At 43.7% G+C, this 20,291-nt stretch overlaps 2 protein-coding genes across 3 annotated transcripts; one reads left to right on the top strand and one right to left on the bottom strand.

The window, feature by feature from the left end:
• Window positions 1-197: 197 nt before the first annotated feature.
• syngr3a (synaptogyrin 3a) lies at window positions 198-5,566 on the top strand. The gene is made up of 4 exons (XM_085784721.1): window positions 198-433; window positions 2,803-3,037; window positions 3,541-3,686; window positions 4,669-5,566. Exons 1-4 carry the CDS (start codon window positions 332-334, stop codon window positions 4,876-4,878), a joined length of 693 nt encoding a protein of 230 aa, XP_085640847.1. The 5' UTR covers window positions 198-331; the 3' UTR covers window positions 4,879-5,566.
• A 5,295-nt stretch (window positions 5,567-10,861) lies between these two features.
• On the bottom strand, window positions 10,862-19,495 carry znf598 (zinc finger protein 598). Of its 2 annotated transcripts, none has more exons than XM_085784720.1 (12): window positions 19,112-19,495; window positions 17,648-17,760; window positions 16,914-17,043; window positions 16,330-16,541; window positions 15,990-16,219; window positions 15,763-15,844; window positions 14,783-14,982; window positions 14,592-14,667; window positions 13,618-14,495; window positions 12,156-12,321; window positions 11,914-12,061; window positions 10,862-11,812 (listed from the first exon to the last, which is right to left on the bottom strand). In XM_085784720.1, exons 1-12 carry the CDS (start codon window positions 19,283-19,285, stop codon window positions 11,432-11,434), a joined length of 2,790 nt encoding a protein of 929 aa, XP_085640846.1. In that variant the 5' UTR covers window positions 19,286-19,495; the 3' UTR covers window positions 10,862-11,431. The 2 variants fall into 2 exon arrangements, with proteins under 2 accessions (XP_085640846.1, XP_085640845.1); XM_085784719.1 differs by having other exon boundaries at window positions 15,763-15,856; window positions 16,002-16,219.
• Window positions 19,496-20,291: the final 796 nt, after the last annotated feature.

Genomic DNA, 20,291 nt, shown 5'->3' with positions numbered 1-20,291 from the left:
CACCACCCTTTTTTGTTGCCTTCTTCGTTCAGCGATCGTATCTCTATAGCCTATAGGATTTATATGTATAATCAAAGTCTTACTCATGAATGGCTCACAGCCATCACACTCTGTAGCGCGCGGGCACAACCGCTTTTGCACGCGCCCCCTCTTGCGCCGCGTCCGCCGCTGCGCTGTGACCGCGCGCCTCTGGGTGCGCGCAAGAGCCACCGTCCCTACAGCAGCGGAGCAGCAGCGCATCCATCCTGCCGTGGAGCCGGGAGCGTGGAGCCGCGAGGAGCGCACAGAGAGAGCGAGAGAGAGTGAGAGTAAAGAGAGAGAGAGAGAGAAGATGGACGGAGGGGGATCGTTCGGAGCGGGCCGGACCGGGTCCACCATCGACCCGATTAGCTTCGCGAAGCAGCCGCAGACCATCCTCAGAGCGCTGTCCTGGGTGAGAGCGGGTTTTCTACGGTACTGCTGTTTGCGTGTGTGTAATCGTGTGTAGTAGCGTGTATAGCCGATGTGTGTGTATGTTGGAGGAGGTGGAGGTGGAGGAGGAGGAGGAGGAGGAGGGGGTCCCTCTCTGTTGTCGTTGCAGCGCGAGACCCGTGACGTGTTCTCACTGCAAATATAGATCCTCAGAAATGCACCGATAATTGATGAGCAGTGTGTGTGATCGGAAAACCGTGGAAGGAGTGTGTGTCAGTGTTTGAGGGTGAATTTCTACAGAAATCTACGGTACAGGGTGTAACCCTGTCAGGCCTGGTGGTTATCTGACACCCTGACCATGAATCTGATTTTGGTACAGATGTTTAGGCTAATGGACCGAAAACAGCTGTATCATCTCCTATCCTCACATTCTAAACAACAAAGGTTGTGAAGCACAGGCTCAGATGAGCAGTGGACCGGACCTGGATTGTGTAGAAAATAAGACAGATCCATATTCATATTCCTCAGCCTCCCCCTCATCCCCCCGTTGTTCGTGCATGGCAATCAATTATATTTTCTTTAATAAAAAAACAGAAAAACACAGTCCTATTTTTGACCACACGAGCCCTTCGTGTTTTTAATCCCAATCATGTTTCCATTAATGATTTTGCTGATTTGCCCTAAACGGTCGTCGTCCGTCATCTCACCTGTGATTGGTCCGTGAGCACCATTACGCACGCAGAGCCACGGAGACGCGTCGTGCCCTGGCGTTTGATGTAACGCATCACCTTTGGGTGACACGGAGAAGGTCTTCATGAGCAGTGTAGGATCTCTACAGAACGAGGACAAGCAGTTATTTCATCCTGCTATAGTCTCTGACTCCACATCTGACCAACATGATGTGGACTGTATGGGTGAAGCAGGGTGAGACAGGTTTCACTCTTGAAACAGGCACTGTGAACCTGAACCTACTGGCTTCCGTCCAAACAGCCCACATCAGTCCTTTAAAAAGCATTTTAGCTAATGTGCTTTATGTTTTAATTGAGATTGTGACGTGTTTTTATTCCTTTAACTGCTGAAAACCTTCAGAATTACAATTGTGTCTCATCACACAGCACCAGCTACAATACAACAACCTCATTATCAGTGATGATTTGGAGCATTAGAGCCATTTCATCGATGTAACTGGAGATTTTTCTATAGGCCAACACTGAATACAGACTTAGGAAGTCACATCCAGTTGTTCCCAGCAAAGGGTCAAGACTATAACACAGGGTAACATGAAGCTGAACTTAATATAGGCTGCAGCACTTCAGCAAATGTTCAGTGGCGGTTAGCTGCAGAAACTAGGCCTATACCAGAAACCACTAATTCGTTTATTGTGGACAAACTCACTCTCTCTCTCCCTCAACTAAAAAAAGTTCTTATATTGCTGAAGCTGCTGTTCTCTTTATCTTTACATCCTCCTAAATTGAGAAAATCAAAATATAAAGCAAATAAGGAAGGCAGAAAGTGAACTAGTGTCAAAAACAGTCTGTGGAAAGTAGAGGAAAACTGTAAATTCACAAGTTTTCCTTCACACACACTCTGATAACCGTGAAAAGACTAGTGAAAATTCCTCATTACGTTCAGATATGTAGCTTTGACAGCTTTGTCGTGCTGATTCATTAAAAGCACCCTATGTTTGTATCTGCTCAGATTATATCCACACATGTGATTAGTTTAAAATGTGCTCCCGACATTATCCCATTGTGTGCACCTCCCACATCATATGACCCAAACCCCCAAGTGCGGCTGCATTTGCGTGTGTGTGTGTGTGTCACACGGCCCTATTCTGCCAATGTGTGTTAGTCAGCTGATCAGTGTCAGTGTGTGAGTGGAGAACAGAGGGAGGGAGGAAGACAGCGAATAAACTATAGCGATCAGACGTGACAAGGGCTGTTATTGATAGAAACGGGATGAACTAATGTGGGGAAAAATGTTTTAGCATGATGAGATATGGCAACCTTTGTCACAATTCCTCTTTCGCTATACACACTGCCTCGGGACGACGTGATTCTTAAGAGGAAGTGAAGCATCCACCTCTTCAGTCAGTCAGTCAGAGAGAAAGAGTGGAAATTAGGTTAATGCTTTTGGTCTGAGCACGCTCAAAGAGACACTCTCTGGTAGTGAGGCCACAGTCCTGTTTCCAATGAGCCTCTGCTTGTGTCTTTTTAAAGTCATGGTGACGGGAAGCAAATGGAGATATGGTGATTGTCAAAGCAATCATCTGTACGTTGATATCCCTCTGTGTTCCTTCTCTCTTCCGCTTTACCAATCTGCCTCATCCCATTCTCTCTCTCTCTCTTTCTCTCCCTTGACTCCGCCCTCTTCCGTCCCCAACCCTCACAGATATTTTCCTTGGTGGTCTTCGCCTCTATCGTCAACGAGGGTTACGTCAATATTGGCAGCGAGCGTCTCCACTGTGTCTTCAATAAGAATGCGGATGCCTGCAACTACGGTGTGTTTGTGGGCCTGGTGGGCCTGCTGGCGTGCTCCTTCTTCTTCCTGCTCGACTTCAAGTTCACCTCCATCAGCTCCGTCAAAGACAGGAAGAAGGCCGTGATGCTTGAGATCGGCTTCTCAGGTGAGGAGGAAACAAAGGGCAGTCGGTCATACAGCAAACAAAGCTGACAGGACATTTCATGGTCAAATGACCAGGAGCAGTGACAGTGACAGGTGTGAATATTATTTTACAAATGCAGTGGGGCCTTACATGTTCAGTTATTGTACTGCAGACACATCAGCCATAAATAGCTGTCCTTGTTGATGCTTGATCATGTAAAAAGGCAGGATTTAAAGGCCGGGATTTCCCACAGGTAGACACACTTCTTTGTTTCAGATGTTTGCTTTCATGCATCAGAAGAGAGAACAAGACATTAAACCTGTTAACTAACAAGATGTCAGGGAAATGAGAATATTTTTTTTATTTATAAAGGGAACAAAGAACAGCTTCAGATGAGATTTAAAAAAACAAAACCTTTGTGGGTGACTGTGTTTTGTTCTTCCTCTGTTTGTAGAGTTAGACAAGGAATTACCTTTCTTTTTTGTTGTCACAATGTGTGTCTCTGTGTCTCTGGTCTCTGACAGGTTTCTGGACCTTCCTGTACTTCGTTAGTTTCTGTTTCCTGGCCAATCAGTGGTCACGGACCACACCTGATGAGCTGCCACTCAACCAGGGGGCAGATGCTGCTCGGGCAGCAATCGCCTTCTCTTTCTTCTCCATAATCACTTGGGTGAGGATATAATGCAGCCACACAGCCGCAGACATACAGAGGCACACATGCAACACTGCAGACTGATAAAGACATACTGGACCTAAGAACAACTAGACAGCTCTAATCAAAACTAACTAAACCACACCACACTAAACTAAACTTAACTATATGCTGCTGACCAGTACAAACAAAACCATCCCAATTTTCCACAGAGCTGTTAGACTTTCCAAATTACAAAGCTAATAACTTCAAACAGCTTCAACTTCAAACAAAGGCTCAGGATTAGGGCCTTTCTGGTCAGTCTGGTTGGTCCGTTTGATAGTAATCCATTTCACTGAAGGTGAGGTGAAAACTGGTCATGCTTCTGCTGACTTACAATTAATCCTACAGACTGCACCTCCTTTAAGTAGCCTAGTTATCCATACGGTTTGTGTGTTTCATGGTAGGATATCAACATCTTTGTCTGAACTTCATCAAAAATATTTTTGGACATAAAAAAACATTTTTAATTTGTCTTTTGGCAGACTTCTCCACCTCTGCTGTAGTCTTTCGTTCAGCCTAGCACGAAAACTCAAAATAAGGGAAAAACCACAAGTAACAACACAGGCCAATCAGAGCCACAACATCTCTGAGTTTGTTACATTTTTGTTTGATTTGTACAGAAAGAAGGATATAAAAAAGACATGTTAACCCATTTAACAACCCTGTTATGTGCCAAACTCTGTCTTGACTGCATGGGAGCAGTAACTTATTGGAGTTTGTGCAAACCGGTGGATTTTATAACCTTTGGTCTGAGCTGAGGTACCTGTTTCCACCTGTATCCAGAGTGTATGCTAAGCTAAGCTAACCAGCTGCTACTATGATAAAAACCCTGCTTTTTAAAAGGTGTTTTCCTGACTAATATTTGGTCATGAAAACTGATCTTTCTATGATTTCGTCTGGGTCAGTGCCGTACCGTGAGTGGTTTTTCTGACTCTCTCTCCCCTTCCCACCTCTGTAGGCTGGTCTTACAGTGCGTGCTGTCCAGAAGTATCTGCTCGGTACAGACATGACCCTGTTCACCACGGAGCACATGGATGGCGGCGCACCGACCAAGCCTTTCCCGTCCAATTCACCAGGGGGCGGTAACACTGAGACCACAGAGACCTACCAGAGTCCACCATTCACTGAGAACAACGCAGCGCCCACATACCAGGTTCCCATTTACTAGATCAGATAGACCTGATGGTGGGAGAGGAAGTCCTGGAGAGGGATGGGATGAAAGTTAAAGAAAATTGCTTTCTGTGATGTTACACGTGCAGTTTTATATATGTGTTGATTTTCAATAACTGTTAAAAAAAATGGCCTCTCCTTCTTTCCTTCCTCCTCTCGTTCCTTAACATTCCAGCTTTCTCAGCACTTTTCTAGACCTGTATGTTGAACCCACTTTAGCAAACCCTCAGTGTCCTCAGATCCGAGCAGATGAGTCAAAAAAGAAAACCAGAAGAGGAGATACAGAAGAGGAGGCCTATTTGCAGTATTCAAACACGATTTTGTCAACAACAACAACAAAAAAAAAGAAAAGTGATGAAGGAATTAACAAGTGAGTGACTCCACCTCAGAGCAGTAGTAGATTACTAAATATAGCGCAGAAGGCACTCACATGCAGCACCTTCATCATACTCTTCATTCATTCAAGTGTCAAATCCCCTCTCATGCCAAACAGTGACGGGGAATGTTTCCTTAGCTACAGTGCGACCTGGTTGTTCCTCCCCCTTCCCCTGCTGCAGTTACATGTGTATTGAATCTGCATGTTTCCAAACTTAGACATCAACTAAGTGCCATACTGTACTGTGTGTCTCAGACAGTGACTTAATTTAGTAGATTTCCACATGCTGTAAAGAAAAAATACAAACAAATGACAACAATGTTTTGTGACCAAGTGCAATATCTCACATTATTATGTAGGTAGGTATATACTGTACTATAGATAGACTAGTTACCGTCAGATTAGAGCTGTTTTAGACACTGTCTCAAATTACTTACAAGTCTTTGAATTGTACTCAAAAATCTCAGGCAAATGTGACAAATTGAATTTATCTAAATTGTTCAACCTGGATTGAACAAGATCAGCGAAGTCTGTAAGATATAGATGATGAGTCGAAGCGATCCTGAGAGGATTTTTTTCATCCACAAATTATTATTATTGACAAAGTTTTTAAAGAATTTTTTGGTCTTCCTTGATGTTGGGCAGGGTTCGTTATTTTAACACAGTTTAATGGAAAACATGCAAAAATGTTTCTCCAGTACCTTGTTACGAAGTGATTCTGGTTCACTAATGCACAGGGGTCAGTTTTCACAGTTTGATCACTCTCAAGACTCATTGGGGAAACCCAAATCAATACCTTAACATTTTTGAGTCTGTTATATGTCAGTCTCAAGCATGGATGGATTACTGAGTGGGCTCACAGACCCAGGTCCAGTGACCTAAGGAGTTAGGTGGACATCGTACTAGACACTCTGTATGAAGTGGCCGTTTCAGTTCAACATTTCTCATTAGGGGAAAAAAAAGAATTATATGACGACAACAAGATACAAAATGACCACTATGACATGCAAAATGTGCACAGGGAGAGGCAAAAATGACAACAAGTAGACTTGCATTAACTGCAAAAAGACTGAATAACCCCAAACAACAATAGGGCGGCTACAAAAAGACACACAACAACGACAAAGAGAGGCAAAACGACCAAAAAGAGAAATGACCACGAAACGGGTGGGGGCTTTTTGCTCATCTGTGTCAAGGGGCTCATTGTCTCATAATCCATCCATGTCAGCCAGGGGATGTACTGTACGTCGTGGGTGATTTGAGACAGTGTCTGACGTTGAGTGTCGTATGTATAAAATGGGGCGAGTGCTGAGATTCTGGATAAGTCAGGTCTGTTTATGTTTACGTTTTAGAAGCTGCCAAACTGCCCTGTGTTCTTATTGCTGTCTTTTGATTACCACATTACTACTATGCTGTTACTGTCTATGGGAGTTTATGTAATCACAAAGCAGGAGGGAGGTCAGGTTTCTGGATGATTGAGTACAGTCTCAGGCAATGGAGAGTTAAAAAAAAAACCTGTTTGTGGGAGGTTAGGGATCGCTAGCTGGCTAATTCATTGATCCTTTAACTTCGCCATTGATGGAGATGGGTCGGAATCTGTTGCCATGGTGACAGAGACAGGTTTGGGTGGATGTGGGTCACTAATGATGTAGATAGTAATCATGCCAACTATGTCGGTGCGTAGCAGTGTCTCTGTGTCATGGTTCACGTCCACTCGCCCATCAGTGAATCTGTGTTTTTGGTGTGTGTGTGCATGTGTGTGTGAGTGCGTCCTCGTGCAACAGGTGTACATGTGCACCTGCATTAACATGCATGAGAGACTGTAAATCTGCGTGTTTGTGTGACAAAGTGTGAGTGTGTGCAGTCGATTCAATTCTGTGGTGCATAAAAGTTATTTTCTCAGACTTGTGTTTGTCAGAGTTTTAGTGCAGAGGAGGAATCATTTGTCTGTTTCACCATTTAATTAATTCCCCCAAAAGAAAATTAAGTCTTTCTGCTTAATATATATTATATCAGTCACTGTCAAGATATGTCAAGTTATGGGGCGGCGTTTAGCTCAGTAGGTTGAGCAGCCGCCCCATGTGTTGAGGCTACAGTCCTCTCTGCAGGCGGCCCTGGCTTGAATCCCGCATCGAGCGGCCCTTTCCTGCAAGTCATCCCCCCCTCTCTGCCTCCCCATTTCCTGTCTCTCTCTTGACTGTGCGGTCCATTAAAGGCGAAAAAGCCCAACAAATATACTTTAAAAAAAGATATGTCAAGTTATGAAATGAAAAGAAATGAATTTTTTTTCTATTTTTATTTTTTGGATGAAAGAGCCAAATATAAAACGTACTATTAGAGTGATATAATTGACCTGTAGAATGCCTTGCCTGCTATTCTAATCTGATCCCATGAAGGCTCCATTGCAGTGGGACAATTGACGCTCTTTTGAGTTTTAAAAGTAATGATGATAGTAATGCATGGAATTGTTGTATAAGACTTATTATATATTGAATACTATGTAATTCTTAAGTTGACTCCAAAGCGTTTTGCAAAGTGGGATTCGCCAACAATCAACAACGCAACCAACAGCATTCCTTCTTGTGTTGTAGTTATCACAGTAGGCTATATGGTCAGAAATGTGTCCACACACCCAGATAACACCCTAAGAAGAAAAATTTAAAAAAAAATTGTTTTAAATGCCCCCGAAAAGCTGACTGTAAGTCAAAGGAACCTAAGTTATACCTGACCCCACAACCTGCGGCTTTGAGCTACAGGATGCTAACAGGCAGAAACAGCTAACAAAGCTCAGGCTCTGTGTTCCAGTCCTAACCATAAAATCTCAATATGAGGGTTTATCTACTGTAAGTTATCAAAAAGTAAGGTCACAAAAGTCAGGTGAGTATACTTGTAAGGAAATGGCTCTTAAAGCAAATGGATATAAACCTTTGTGTTCCTGAAGTTCCTATTTCCAGCACTAAAAAGTACAAAAAGTCTGTCATAGTCTTGTAAATCAGATCAAAGACTACTTGTTTAGGATTTACACGTGAGCATGATCTTGTGTGTTTTATTCACCAGACTGTCTATGAGTGGGTAGTTAAGTGAGTAGTGAGCCGGTTTAAACTGAGGGTTGTTCCAGTAGTGCTTTCTTTCAGGGTTTGGTTTGGGGCTTTGAGGAAGGCGTGCAACACTGCTGGGGACTGGACTAAGATGAGGTTTGAGGTTGGGTTGATTTTCCAAATACTTTCATGTCCTCAGGTGCACGGTGGGCTACCGATAAATCTATTTGGTAATGCTAATTTCTACACTTTTGGCTTTTGCATGTTTAAGCCAACAACAAAAACTATAGTCACATATTTTTAATTAGGTATTTTTTGGATATGTCTTTACAATGGATTCCCCACCTTTGAGGCGGCCATTGTTTTTTCTTCACCATAAATTATGATAAATACCAACTTGCAGATACTTGAGGCATTAAATGTGCTATTTGGCCTGGTACTTTTCATGACATTGTCTTTTAGGTCAGACACTGCTTAATTATGCACTGGTTTTCAAATCTCACAAAATGCTGAATAGTATATGACATTTATTGTATTTACACCTTCTTTACTGTACCCCTCAACATGGTAGTCTGCATCGTTTCCCGTGCTGGATTTTAATTGGCTACAATTTAAATGAATATCAGTGGTTAAAGTTTTAAATCTCTACGTTTATTTTCCTCCCCATCGAACTATACAATTAATGTAAAATCTAAATAATACTATGAACATGCTGAAATATGAGAAACCACCAGTATAGTTCAGTGGTTGGGTGTGACTGGGGTATTGATGGTCAGGTTGTATTTTTGTTCTCAGTGCTTCGGTCTCTTCAGTCAGTGTGGTAGATAAAAATAATAATACAAGCATTCTCTGTGTTTTTGTGCTCTGGCCCATGTACACTAGTGTGGTATTGGTTGATTGTAAAATTCAGTATGTTATTGAAGTAAATGGAACCTGTGTGTGATGATGTCCAGGGTCTGGTTTGTCCTGTACTACTGAAAATAAAAAAAATAATATTAATGATTATTTATTAACTAGTATGCACTCTTTGTTGGAAATACTTTGTTTGACCGCACTTAAAGGGGCCGTCGGCACCAAAATCAAAGTTTTATGTGATCACGCCGTCTTTTTCTTAGACTAAGATACAATGATGTGATATACGATATGTATTAATGCCGGTGCCATCAATTGTGGGGTTTCCAGTAAATTACATTGCATCGGCATTTCAATATCTGCCCCATCAATGCTAATGATGAAAATTTAACCCCATTGAACAAATAAGTAAACGTTGATTTTGTAGTGTGCTACCCCTTTAACATGTTTCTTCTGAGTTGTTTCTCCTTGTTCTGAAGGTGTTTGATCTCTTCAGTGTAAAAACGCCATGTACAGAGATGTGTGTCACTGTCTATTAGCTGAATGTCTCTGGACTGCAGTCTGACCGTCACTCCAATAAAAAAGATAACATGTTTTGGACTGCCTGTTTCTGTGCCTGAGTTTACTGTGTGAAGTTTGGTCCACTTTTAAATGACATAAGATTTTTTTATATATATCTTTTTAGGAAAGACGTAATCATTGGAAGAATTTAATTACTGGAAAAGTTTGACTCAGATTTCCCACATCTTATGAAATGACCACTGCAGTTCTGTTTTCCCCACATATGCATAACTACTCCACAGACTGCTGTTGAGGCAGAGGCACAGATATTAAACAGAATTTTAACAATAGTGTTTGGGCTGCACACTCAATTTTGGGGGGTATTTTTATTTGAAAAATCATAATTGATAAACCTTTTCTTTAAAGATTGTGATCTTACTCTGTCACCACTCTCATCTCACACACACGTTTGGGTCTTGTTCACTTGATGCGACTGTTTTCATAATCACAGCTAGATACCTAACTCCACCTTAATCTTAGTCTCTTCAAGTCAACATACATTCACACACACACACATATGCACACATCACTGCCAGCGAAGGGTCCTGAGAGAGAAGATGAACAGACTGCACTGAATCTATCCAGAGTCTCCTTAGACACAGTAAACATGTCCAGTGTGCCAAAGCTTTAATTTAGTGTGTAGTGTTGGGAAAGATGATACGTTTTTGTGTTGCCAGTGATATGATAGCATTAGGCATTTATTTATAATAACTCATTGTATGAAGAAATGTATACCATGACCTCAGGGGTTATCATCCCATTCCACCACTCCTCTTTAAAAAGCAGATAGACTAGTTGAAAACTGGAAAACAGGAAAGGGAGTTCTTTAATTGTTCATGTCTTTAGTTTCCATTTAAACCTGGCGCAATAGCACTGCCTTAATTAACCAGTTCATCTGTCAACCAATAATCCAGATCTACTGGTTGAGTGACATGAGCAGAATAAATGAAAACATTATAGAAAAACATTGAAACTGTGAACCAAAATTTGTTCTAATTCCTGAAGCAGCTTCCTTCGTGCCATTCACCCTCCAACATGACACCACTGACCGGAAGTAAATCCATTCACTCACTCAACACTTTCCTCTGGATGAAACAACCAGCAGTTAAAAAGCAATTAAACAGCTACAATTAAATAGATATGGTTCTAAAATGTTGAACAGAACATGTTTGTGTTTATTTTTGTTATTTAACCAAGCAGCCCCTCTGGGGAATTATACATAACTTTATCAACTTGGTTGTTGACAAAAGACAATTTTGTTATCGGTGTGAAAGCACAAAGCATGGTACAAAATGCAAATTGACATTAACTTGTATTAGGGAGCAAAAAAAATTATTCAAGTAAAGCCTTTGCTTGTCTCTCTGTTTTCATTAAATAAAATGATAGTTCTGCTTCGATGTCGCCGGAGCCAGTGCCAGCTGGAGACGCCCTCAAATGATGCCAGTTGAAAGAAGAGTTGGACCGGGGCAACCCTGTGCGTCTAAACTGTAAAACCATTCACACAAACCAATCGATGTAATCCTCGGCAGAAAGTAAAAACATTATAAACCCTTTCAAATTCACCTTCAACGTGAGATATAGGCCCCGAGCTCCTCTGAGGTGTGGTCACACAGTAAGCAGGCTGCTGTTTCTCCACCCAGGCTCCTGCAGGGCTGCAGGGGGCAACTGAACTGAAAATCTGCCTCACAATGGCAAACAGAGCAGAGAAAAAAAAAAAACAGGGGCTAGCTAATGATACGGCTAATTGACTGCAAGGAAGGGAACTCCTCGCTCTCCCTGATGTGCATGGTCTTGTGGGAGTTGAAGTCTTTCGGGGCCAGTACCTGTCTGCAAGTGGGACACACCTGGCAGTCAAGCTCGGCCGCTACGTTAGCCACGGCGGTGGGTGTCTGCCAGGCGTTCTTCTTGTTCTTGTTTTTCTTTCCTCCTCCTCCTCCAGCCCCTGACTGCTTCTCCAGGGCCTTACAGTCTCCGTGGGCGCTCAGCAACTCCTGCTGCTTGCCGGTGTCGGGCAAGAGCACCAGCAGCTCGTTGAAGATGCGGTTGAAATCCTCTCCGAGCAGGTCCTTACAGCTGCGGTGATACTGGACTGCCGCTATCACGCCCTGGTAACAAGTACACAATCGCAGGGAGGGAAATCTGTGGTTACTGGATGAAAGTACGACATCTTAAAAAAAAACCTCATGATCATAATTTTACTAAGTACCTGTCTGAATTGTGCAGAGTAGTTTTTGAACTGGTTGAACTTTGACTCGTCGTTGTGGAGGTACTTTCTAATGGATTGGATCAGCTCCAGGTTCCTCTGCTGGAAGTCCTCCGGCACTAGGTAACCGCTGCTCGATACCTTAGGTGGCCTGGGGTCGAATAAAAAAATATTAACATAAAAAAAAAAACATTTGTAGCAGAGAGGGTCAGCAGGGTCGTCATATATAAAACACAGCAGCTCACAGGTTGACAGCAGAAGGAGCAGGCTCCACCACGTTGCTGTTGAGGGGGATCCCAGTGAAGCCTGGAGGAGGCTTGGTGGCCGAGACTCCCAGACCCGGTGGAGGTGGGGGCATAGTGGAGGATGGGGCAGGAGCTGAGGCCTTCATCGGGAAGGAGGTCTTGAAGCCTGACAGATACACACAGGGTGGGTTACCATCTCCCCCACTTCAAAACTCCAGCTCTCATGAAGCAACACAATAACATCCTCGCTTCTGTTACCAGACTGTGCGTTTCACAAACACAAATGTTTTGGTCTGACTTTCAGATGTTTGGGAACATGAAGAGTCAACTTGTCAACTTGTCTCTGTAAGTGTTGTGAGGTGGAAAGTTACAAGCGAATATCAATGCCAATAAAATTCCATGGCCCACTCCCCCCACAGGACATCATTATTTTGATTATATTGTTAAAGCAACTACAGAGAACTTTTAACTGGATATGCAAAGGCCTCTTGTTTCTGCTGATGTCTCTGTATGACCTACAACAGCAAATGAGGCCATAAGCTATTTCTTAATAGTGTAACTCTCGGCCCACTGGACGAAACGATTTACGGCACTCAGACCTGAGACGGTAGCCTGGCTCTCGCCAGACCCTTGTAGTTCCGCAAAGCTACGCCAGAGGCGCTACGCTCAGCTTCGCACAAGGGTCTGGACTCGAGGCCAATGCAAACTTCTTCCCCGGAGCAAAAAATAATGAACCAATCAGGATCGCCGGGCGGGACTTTCTGAGGTGTGACGTAGCGCTGAAGCGACTGTTTAAGTCAAACAACAATGGCGGCTCGCGGTGAGTGGCTGAAGTAGCACGTCATTCAAGATAACGGACAAGTGGTTTATCCAATCACATACAAGATTTTTTTACAAGGCCCCGCCTTCTGAAATGAATCGCCTATGGAGCAGTCCCAGACCCTTGTGCGGAGCTCAGCATAGCTTTGCGGAACTACAAGGGTCTGGCGAGAGTCAGGCTACTGAGACGGCACGTGTGAGCCAGATAAGCGTCTTTACGGCTATATGCGCTAGAGCTCATGGGAAATGCAGTCAACCCAAAATGAAAGTTCTTTGTAGATGCTTTAAAATAACAATTTGGATTCAGATGCCTGTCTTAGAAACAAATTAAGATGTTTCATTCTTTCTTTTCGGTGCGGCACTGTTTTCATTGTGGCTTTTGGTTGTTTTCAACTTTTCTATGATGAGCTGCATCAAGGGAAAGTCTTTGTCTTTGATGTCAGACTATAACACCTGTTGGATTGTTATACTGGCCTCATCAGTCCCTGGAGAATCACATCTCCACCACGATCAACTGTAGACAATTGAGTACGACACAAACACAAATACTCAAACAAAACTGCCACATACATTTGCATGTCCTGTGAACATGTTATCATTGTTGACGGCAAAAAGCAAAGACAGGAAAAAGAGCTTGTTGTACCTGGCGGGGGTTTCTTGGTCATGAGAGCGGGAAACTCTTCTTCCTGTTCAAGAGGGGGGTTTGTATTGGGATGAGGGTTAACGGCCACCGTCTCCTTGACAGTGGGTGGTGACTTCTCAGGGTAGCCGTTAGCCAATCCGCTGGTCAGTGCCGCGGTCACAGTGCTGGAAAGAGGTTTGTTGCAAGTTTTCTCAGGGACGTTCTCCTTCTGCACGGCCGTTTCCACTGAGATCGTATTTACATTTGTTGTTGCTGTCGAAGACACGGACGCAGACGGAGCGGCGGCGTTCTTCTGCTGTTTTTTCTTCTTGTTGGCTTTGGAGGTAGGGAGATCGGCGTTGATGGTCGGGCTTGGACAGCTGACGGGCGCAGAGGGGGGTTTACTGTTGCCTGTTTTAACAGTGAGCAGAGAGGAGATATCCAACATGGTGGGCACTGAGCGGAACTCCTGCTGCGTCAGTCCTCCGCTCTCGTCGTCTGATAAGGGAGGAGAACGGGCGGACGCTGCCTTCCCATTCTCTCCCATTTTCTTTTTCCTCTTTGAAGATGCGGAAGTTGAGGAGGAGAGGAGCTGAGGGCCAGAGGGCGCCGGCAAAAAGTTAGGGGGAGGTCTGGAGGAGGGAGGTGGATGAGACATGGGTTTAGTCACAGCAGTGTGGTTGGACCAAGCAGATTTGGCGCCTGCTGCAGGTTTGGGGGGCCGGATTTTGGACACGAGGGCGGGGAAATCCTCCTCTTGGAAAGAAGAATTCTTCTTCGGTTGGGCAGAGTAAGCTGGGGTCATCGGAGATGCAACGGCAACGGCAGAGAGGCTGGGGAAGTCGTCTTCCTTCAAAGCTGCGCGGGCTGCTGGAACAGGTGCAGGAGCTGGCTTTACTCTGGGGAGAGATGCGCAACAGTTACAGAAACTGAACATGCCGGCACACCAGAGTGCTTAATGACAACTTCATTTTGTTTTATGTGTAGAACATTACATGGAAGGTGCAGCTGTGGCTCCCAAAGCTGGGAAGTCATCCTCTTCTCCAGGATTCGTGCTCTTCATTGTTCTTACTGTCAAAGAGGTCACGATAAACGTGTCAGAAACCACCAGTTCTTTCATGACTAAAAACACACTCGAAACTAGAACACACGCTCCACACATGAAATGATCAGTAGCTTTTTTCACCTGGAGGTTTGTTTGTTGGTTTGTTTGTTGGTTTGATGTGTCCGGTCCTGTGTCTGGGCTCTTCTGGTTCTGTTCTCTCCGTCCTCTCCTCTCTGATGTGTTTGGGAGCGCTCCTCTCCTGCGCCGCCCCTCTCTCCTCCTGTCTACGCACTGCCATGGACGCCCGAATAGCAGCTTCCATCTGCCTGTCCTCGTCCTCTCTGCGTGGACGAGCAAACAAGCAAGTATAGTCAAAGGAAACAAGGAACCAATCACGCAACCACAGAAGCACCAGGACTGAAAATACACTGGAAATCTGTCAGTAACAAATCAATAAAAAACAGAAACAATTCAATTCAAAAGGCTCTGGTGGAGAGACTTAAAGGGATAGTTCAACATTTTGGCAAATTCGCCTATTGCCATAATAAATCCCTATAGTCATAGCAGTAGGGTCATTACTTTAAATTATCAGTGCATGTTGTTTTGAGAGCCGCAGGGCAGAGAGGCGAGCTGCTCGGTGAACACAATGGAGGTGAATGGTACAGGTCCTCTGTCCCTCATCAAACTCATCAAATACACAATCCAACAACTCCAAAACGCTCTCGTGGACAAGTTGTGACCTGCACATTCACCACGCTATGAAATAATTGTGTATAATTATGTAACATTACGACACATGAAGCAAATACTCAGAACGACTTGCGCTTTAGAAATCACTTCACCCAGCAGCCAAGTGTATTTCGGCTATGCATTTCCCTCAAAAACAATGTGTCACAACTTGTCCACCAGAGTGTTTTGGAGTTGTTGGATTGTGTATTTGATGAGTTTGATGAGGACAGGGGACCTGTACCATTCACCTCCATTGTGTTTGCTGAGCAGCTTGCGTCTATGTTGAACTATCCCTTTAAGTTCAGCAACTGTCACAATAAAGAATGACATGCATAGGCGTTAAATATTTTCCATGTTCACTCCCCTTAAAAGAACGGGTAACTTAGACTCACCGAGAGTATCTCCAGCTCTTCTGTCCCCCATGGGGCCGTCCTCTTCCTCCTCTGTTGTGACGCGACTCCTCGTAGTCGTCGCCTGTCACCATAGCTGAGGAGAGACACACACTTGTTTTACTCACTGCCTCAAAATCACATTCATTCACCAATAATCCTAATGGAACGGTGAGTGTTGGTTTTTCTGTTCAACAAGTATGTCTTCCTTTCACAGACACAAACACAACGTCCACACCGACCTTCATTTCTCCTCTGTTGTCTCGGGGCGTAGTTGAACTGCAGGTCGATCTGGCGGTTCTGTCGAGCCTCGGCCCGGTTCTTGCTGTGCGCTGCGGCCTTGTGAGCCTTGTAGTCGATCTCGGTGCGGAAAGCGTGGGTGAACTGCTCCGTGGCACAGCAGCCTTCCTCGCACAGGTAGTGACTCTCTCTGAAGTGCTCGCTCAAGTACTGATAATCGCTGTTGACAGCAGGTTTTTAAAAATGAAATGTTAGCCACATCGCCATTCATCTCAGTGAAAAAATCATGACTGAATGTTGTTTGCGTGTGAGAGGGAGCTATACACACACCTGTAGTATTCCTGAGAACCATCTGCGTCGCAGAAGTGGCAGAAGAAGTGGTCCCTGCGTAAGTGTTTCAGCAGCTCATCATTATCAAGGTAACGGTCATCGCAAAACTTGCAGAGTGGATGTCCTCTGTGACTGGTGTCGTCTGGATCTCCATGTGCTCTGTGACGGGCCAGTTCCTTACGGTTGTACCACTTCCGCTCATGGGAGAAGATCTGGCAGGAGAAGTGAAGTTTAAAGAACAAGGGATTGACAGAACTCTTGATCTTGATTATCTTCCCTCACAAACACATTGACAGATAGTTGATTAGCAACTGGGGGAAATCCTGATGTTTCGATGAACCAACAAATATTCTATTCAGGTCAAACCATCCCTGTCTCACCAGCCCTCTCTCTCTGTGTGTCTGTCAAACTTCTTATTCTAATCATAAGTATTTCAATACTAATCCACAGAATATTGATTTGTTGATTCTGAAGAGTTAGTATCACCTGATCTTGTAGATGGTAAAACAATCATAATGTACTTGTGTGTAATAGACCAGCAGCTTCAGTAATGAGGTTGTTAATACTGCGAGGACTGTGTATACCTTGAGGTGCTTTGTGCAGAGCTTGCAACAGAAGAGCTCATGCTGCTTCCTCATGTGCTGCTCCAGTTCCTCAAACCTGGAGAAGACCTTAGGCTCCGAACAGCGGACACACTCTGGTAACAGCAAATGCCTGAAAACACACACACACACACACACACAGACATTTGTGAACATTTGAACAGACTTCAGTTGAGGCATACATGTGATCACAAACCATCCAGTTATTTTCACATAAAAACATACACACTTGTTGAATTCAAACTTTGCCCAAGACATGAACTGTAGACTGAACAGCTTTTATAAGCAGTAAAAACACAGTAGGGAACATGGCATTATAAGGACACAGCACTGGAGGCTTTACCCAATTTATCCTGCTACTTTTAGTCATATTATTTCTGACATGACCAGAGGAACTTTTCCATTTGTGTGTGGGTAGGAGAAGTAATTTCAATATGGTTGTGTGTTGTCATTTTGGCAGGTAGTCTTTACCATATAATTCTCCTCTTGACATTTGACTTTGGACCAAATCACAATTCAGTATTTCATCCACTCCCCATGGACCAAATTCCTGGCTGTGACTGGCCCTACCTTTAACGCCTGCTACTTTGGTTTAAAACAAACTGAAAAAACCAGCAACTGCAACTTCAACTTGGTGAGAAATCAGCCTGAGAGCTACTATCTATTAACTATTTACAATCTATGGACCACACAATCATTAACAGACAGAACAGTACCTGTACTTCGCATAGATTTTCTCATCACCAAAATAGATATCTTGCTTCCTCTCACAGGGGAACTGCTGGTAGGGCAGGGATGAGAAGGCGTCCAGTTTTTTCACGAACACCACCTGAGAACAACATGGCAGTCAGAAAAAAGGGAATTATGGACATCTCATGCCAAACAAACTTTTTGGAGAAAGTAGGAGGAGTGAATAAAGCTGTAGTGCACCATTGAAACAACAAAAATACCCTAAAGCAGGTTTTACAGTGGTGCTAGTACTCTATGTCCAAAAAACAAAACAACAAAAAAAAGGTTAAAGACCATTTTAGAGGCTGAAAATGTTGTGGATGTATTTTTCTGTATTTGAGCCACCAACCGATTCAGATTGCATATGAAGAATTTGCTATGATGTATAATGTTATAGGAACTATCAAATACTGATACAGGAGCAACTGTTATGAGTCTGAATGAATAAAAAAGCATTTGTTTGTTTAAATAACGTTGTGTTCTTTTTGTGTTCTTTTAGAGAGAGGGGGGGGTCCTAATACAATGTATTAGATCCCAGTTTATTGTAATGTGTCACCCTGTCACTCCCTTTCAGGATATGCATTGCATCACCACGTTCTTGCTGCTACACAGCCCATTAACCATTGTGGTTTCACACCAACATTATGTAATGTTTAGGCTATCCTATGGAAGTATGGGAATATATTCAGTTGATAAAACACAGTCATGACAGACAGTTTAACACATTCATGTTCTGTCAAACAAAGCAGTCCAAGATGTAACAGTTCATCGAGGCTGTTTTCATGAAGTTAGTAACATCTAGATTTACTTTCCAAGGGAGTGAAGACAGGAGTGGCACTGGGACTGACAAGTTGGTTAAAGTCCATTTAAAACACATGCATGTGACAGGACAGAAGGGGTGACTAGTTGACAAGCTGCACACTGGCTACTTTTAAAAAGGTTTTATTAACTGAGCAGGCGAGGTGAAACATTGTCAACCTGGCTAACGATGAAGTTGCCACCTGACATTTTCTGACACAGACCAGTGGATCACAAAATCACTTCCACATCAATTAAACGAGCTTTTTTATAAATAAATTTTAAAAAAAACCAGTCACGCCACCTAAAGTCCAACCAGCACACTGACAGCTGCAGACTTATCGCAGGCCAATTTGTCAGCTGGCTCCACCTGACTTAAGGTAAAGCTAACCTACATGTATTGCCTTGCTAGTGTTAGCGTTAGCCACCTTAGCTGCGCTACTGACAGCCCAAAAAGTAGTCTGAGCAGCTGGCAGGCACCGCTATGCGATATGTCCTGTTAACTAGCACTTCTTTTCAATTACTGTACACGTACATAACATTGCAGAATTCAAACTCAGCCTATTTTCGCTAGAGTGACAGTGTCAGGGCGGTGGGCCTAGCTAGCAGCACCAGGCGCCATCCCCGGGCTAGAGTAGCGGGGCAACGCGCACCTTGTCGAGCTCCTCCCGGCAGACGGCGCAGTACTTCTGGTCGCACAGCACCCGCATCTTGGTGGAGCAGCGGTAGCAAACCGGGTGGTCGCATTTTCCCAAGGCGAAGATATCGACTTCCTGGCAGCACAGGACGCAGTACTTCTCGGTCTCTTTAGTGGGTGTTGGATCCATGTTGGCGAAAAAGGCACAATTTCAACCTTAATACTATTTGTTATTGCGGTGGGAGAGAGGCAGACAGGCACCGCCGCTGAAGTGCTTACGTAATAATGAAAGTCTCCGCTACTGCCGCGTCACGTAACTGGTGGAGAGAGCCGATCTGTATAGCATGAGGATGGGGACACGCCGCTCCGCCGCGGGGGCAGCTACACCCATCACACCTGTGTGGATCTGCGCAGGCGTTCATGACGGCTCCACGTGTGTAGCATGGTGTGTGTGTGCCGGTGTCTGGGCTGATATGAGATCCTGTTCTCAGGCAAATATTCTGTGCTGGATACTAGGATAGGAGGAAATATAGTGAATCCCTGGATATTTATGATGATTTCATGAATCTCTATGACATCTGAATCTCTAGGAAAGATAACATGTTTCATGGATCACATTATGATGATGTTGGTGTGAATCCTAGTACATCTATTTAATAATAAATGAGTGAAAAGCGCAAAATCCTGGTGTAAAAATTAAAGTTAAAGTGACTATTTGTTTCTATAGATTTCACATCAATTATGACTGCATGTAGCCTAACACTGTCTTATTAAATATGTTGTCTTTTAACCCCCTACCCCAAGTGTATGATAAGGTATGTGAAGTCTCAGTTTAGTCTTTCTCAAGGTAAACCTGAAAATGTAATCAGGTTTATCATTAGGTTTGTTTGTTTTTTCAGGTAATGTTTGTTAGGAAGTTCATACAAACTGTTTTTTTTTGTTGTTTTTTTTGTTTTTTACCTTAGAGTCATTATCACATTCACTAATGCCAACCTGCAAACTTCATCTAAACAAAAGCGGACATGATTTGTTAAGTCAGCATAAGGACAGAAGACTGGACTGTGGAATCTCAGACTCAGCTACAAACACCCGTTAACCTGGCAAGGCTGTTAACTCAGGTGAAAGAAGAGCTGCGGCTTTAGTTTCATTTCTGCTCTTATTTCCACTGACAGCCTGGTGATGTCATGTTGTTGTGT

Source organism: Trachurus japonicus, chromosome 8 (genome assembly GCF_045865225.1).
Source record: "Trachurus japonicus isolate A0001 chromosome 8, Traja_1.0".
Taxonomy (NCBI): domain Eukaryota; kingdom Metazoa; phylum Chordata; class Actinopteri; order Carangiformes; family Carangidae; genus Trachurus; species Trachurus japonicus.
This window is presented reverse-complemented; position numbering and strand designations above follow the sequence as displayed.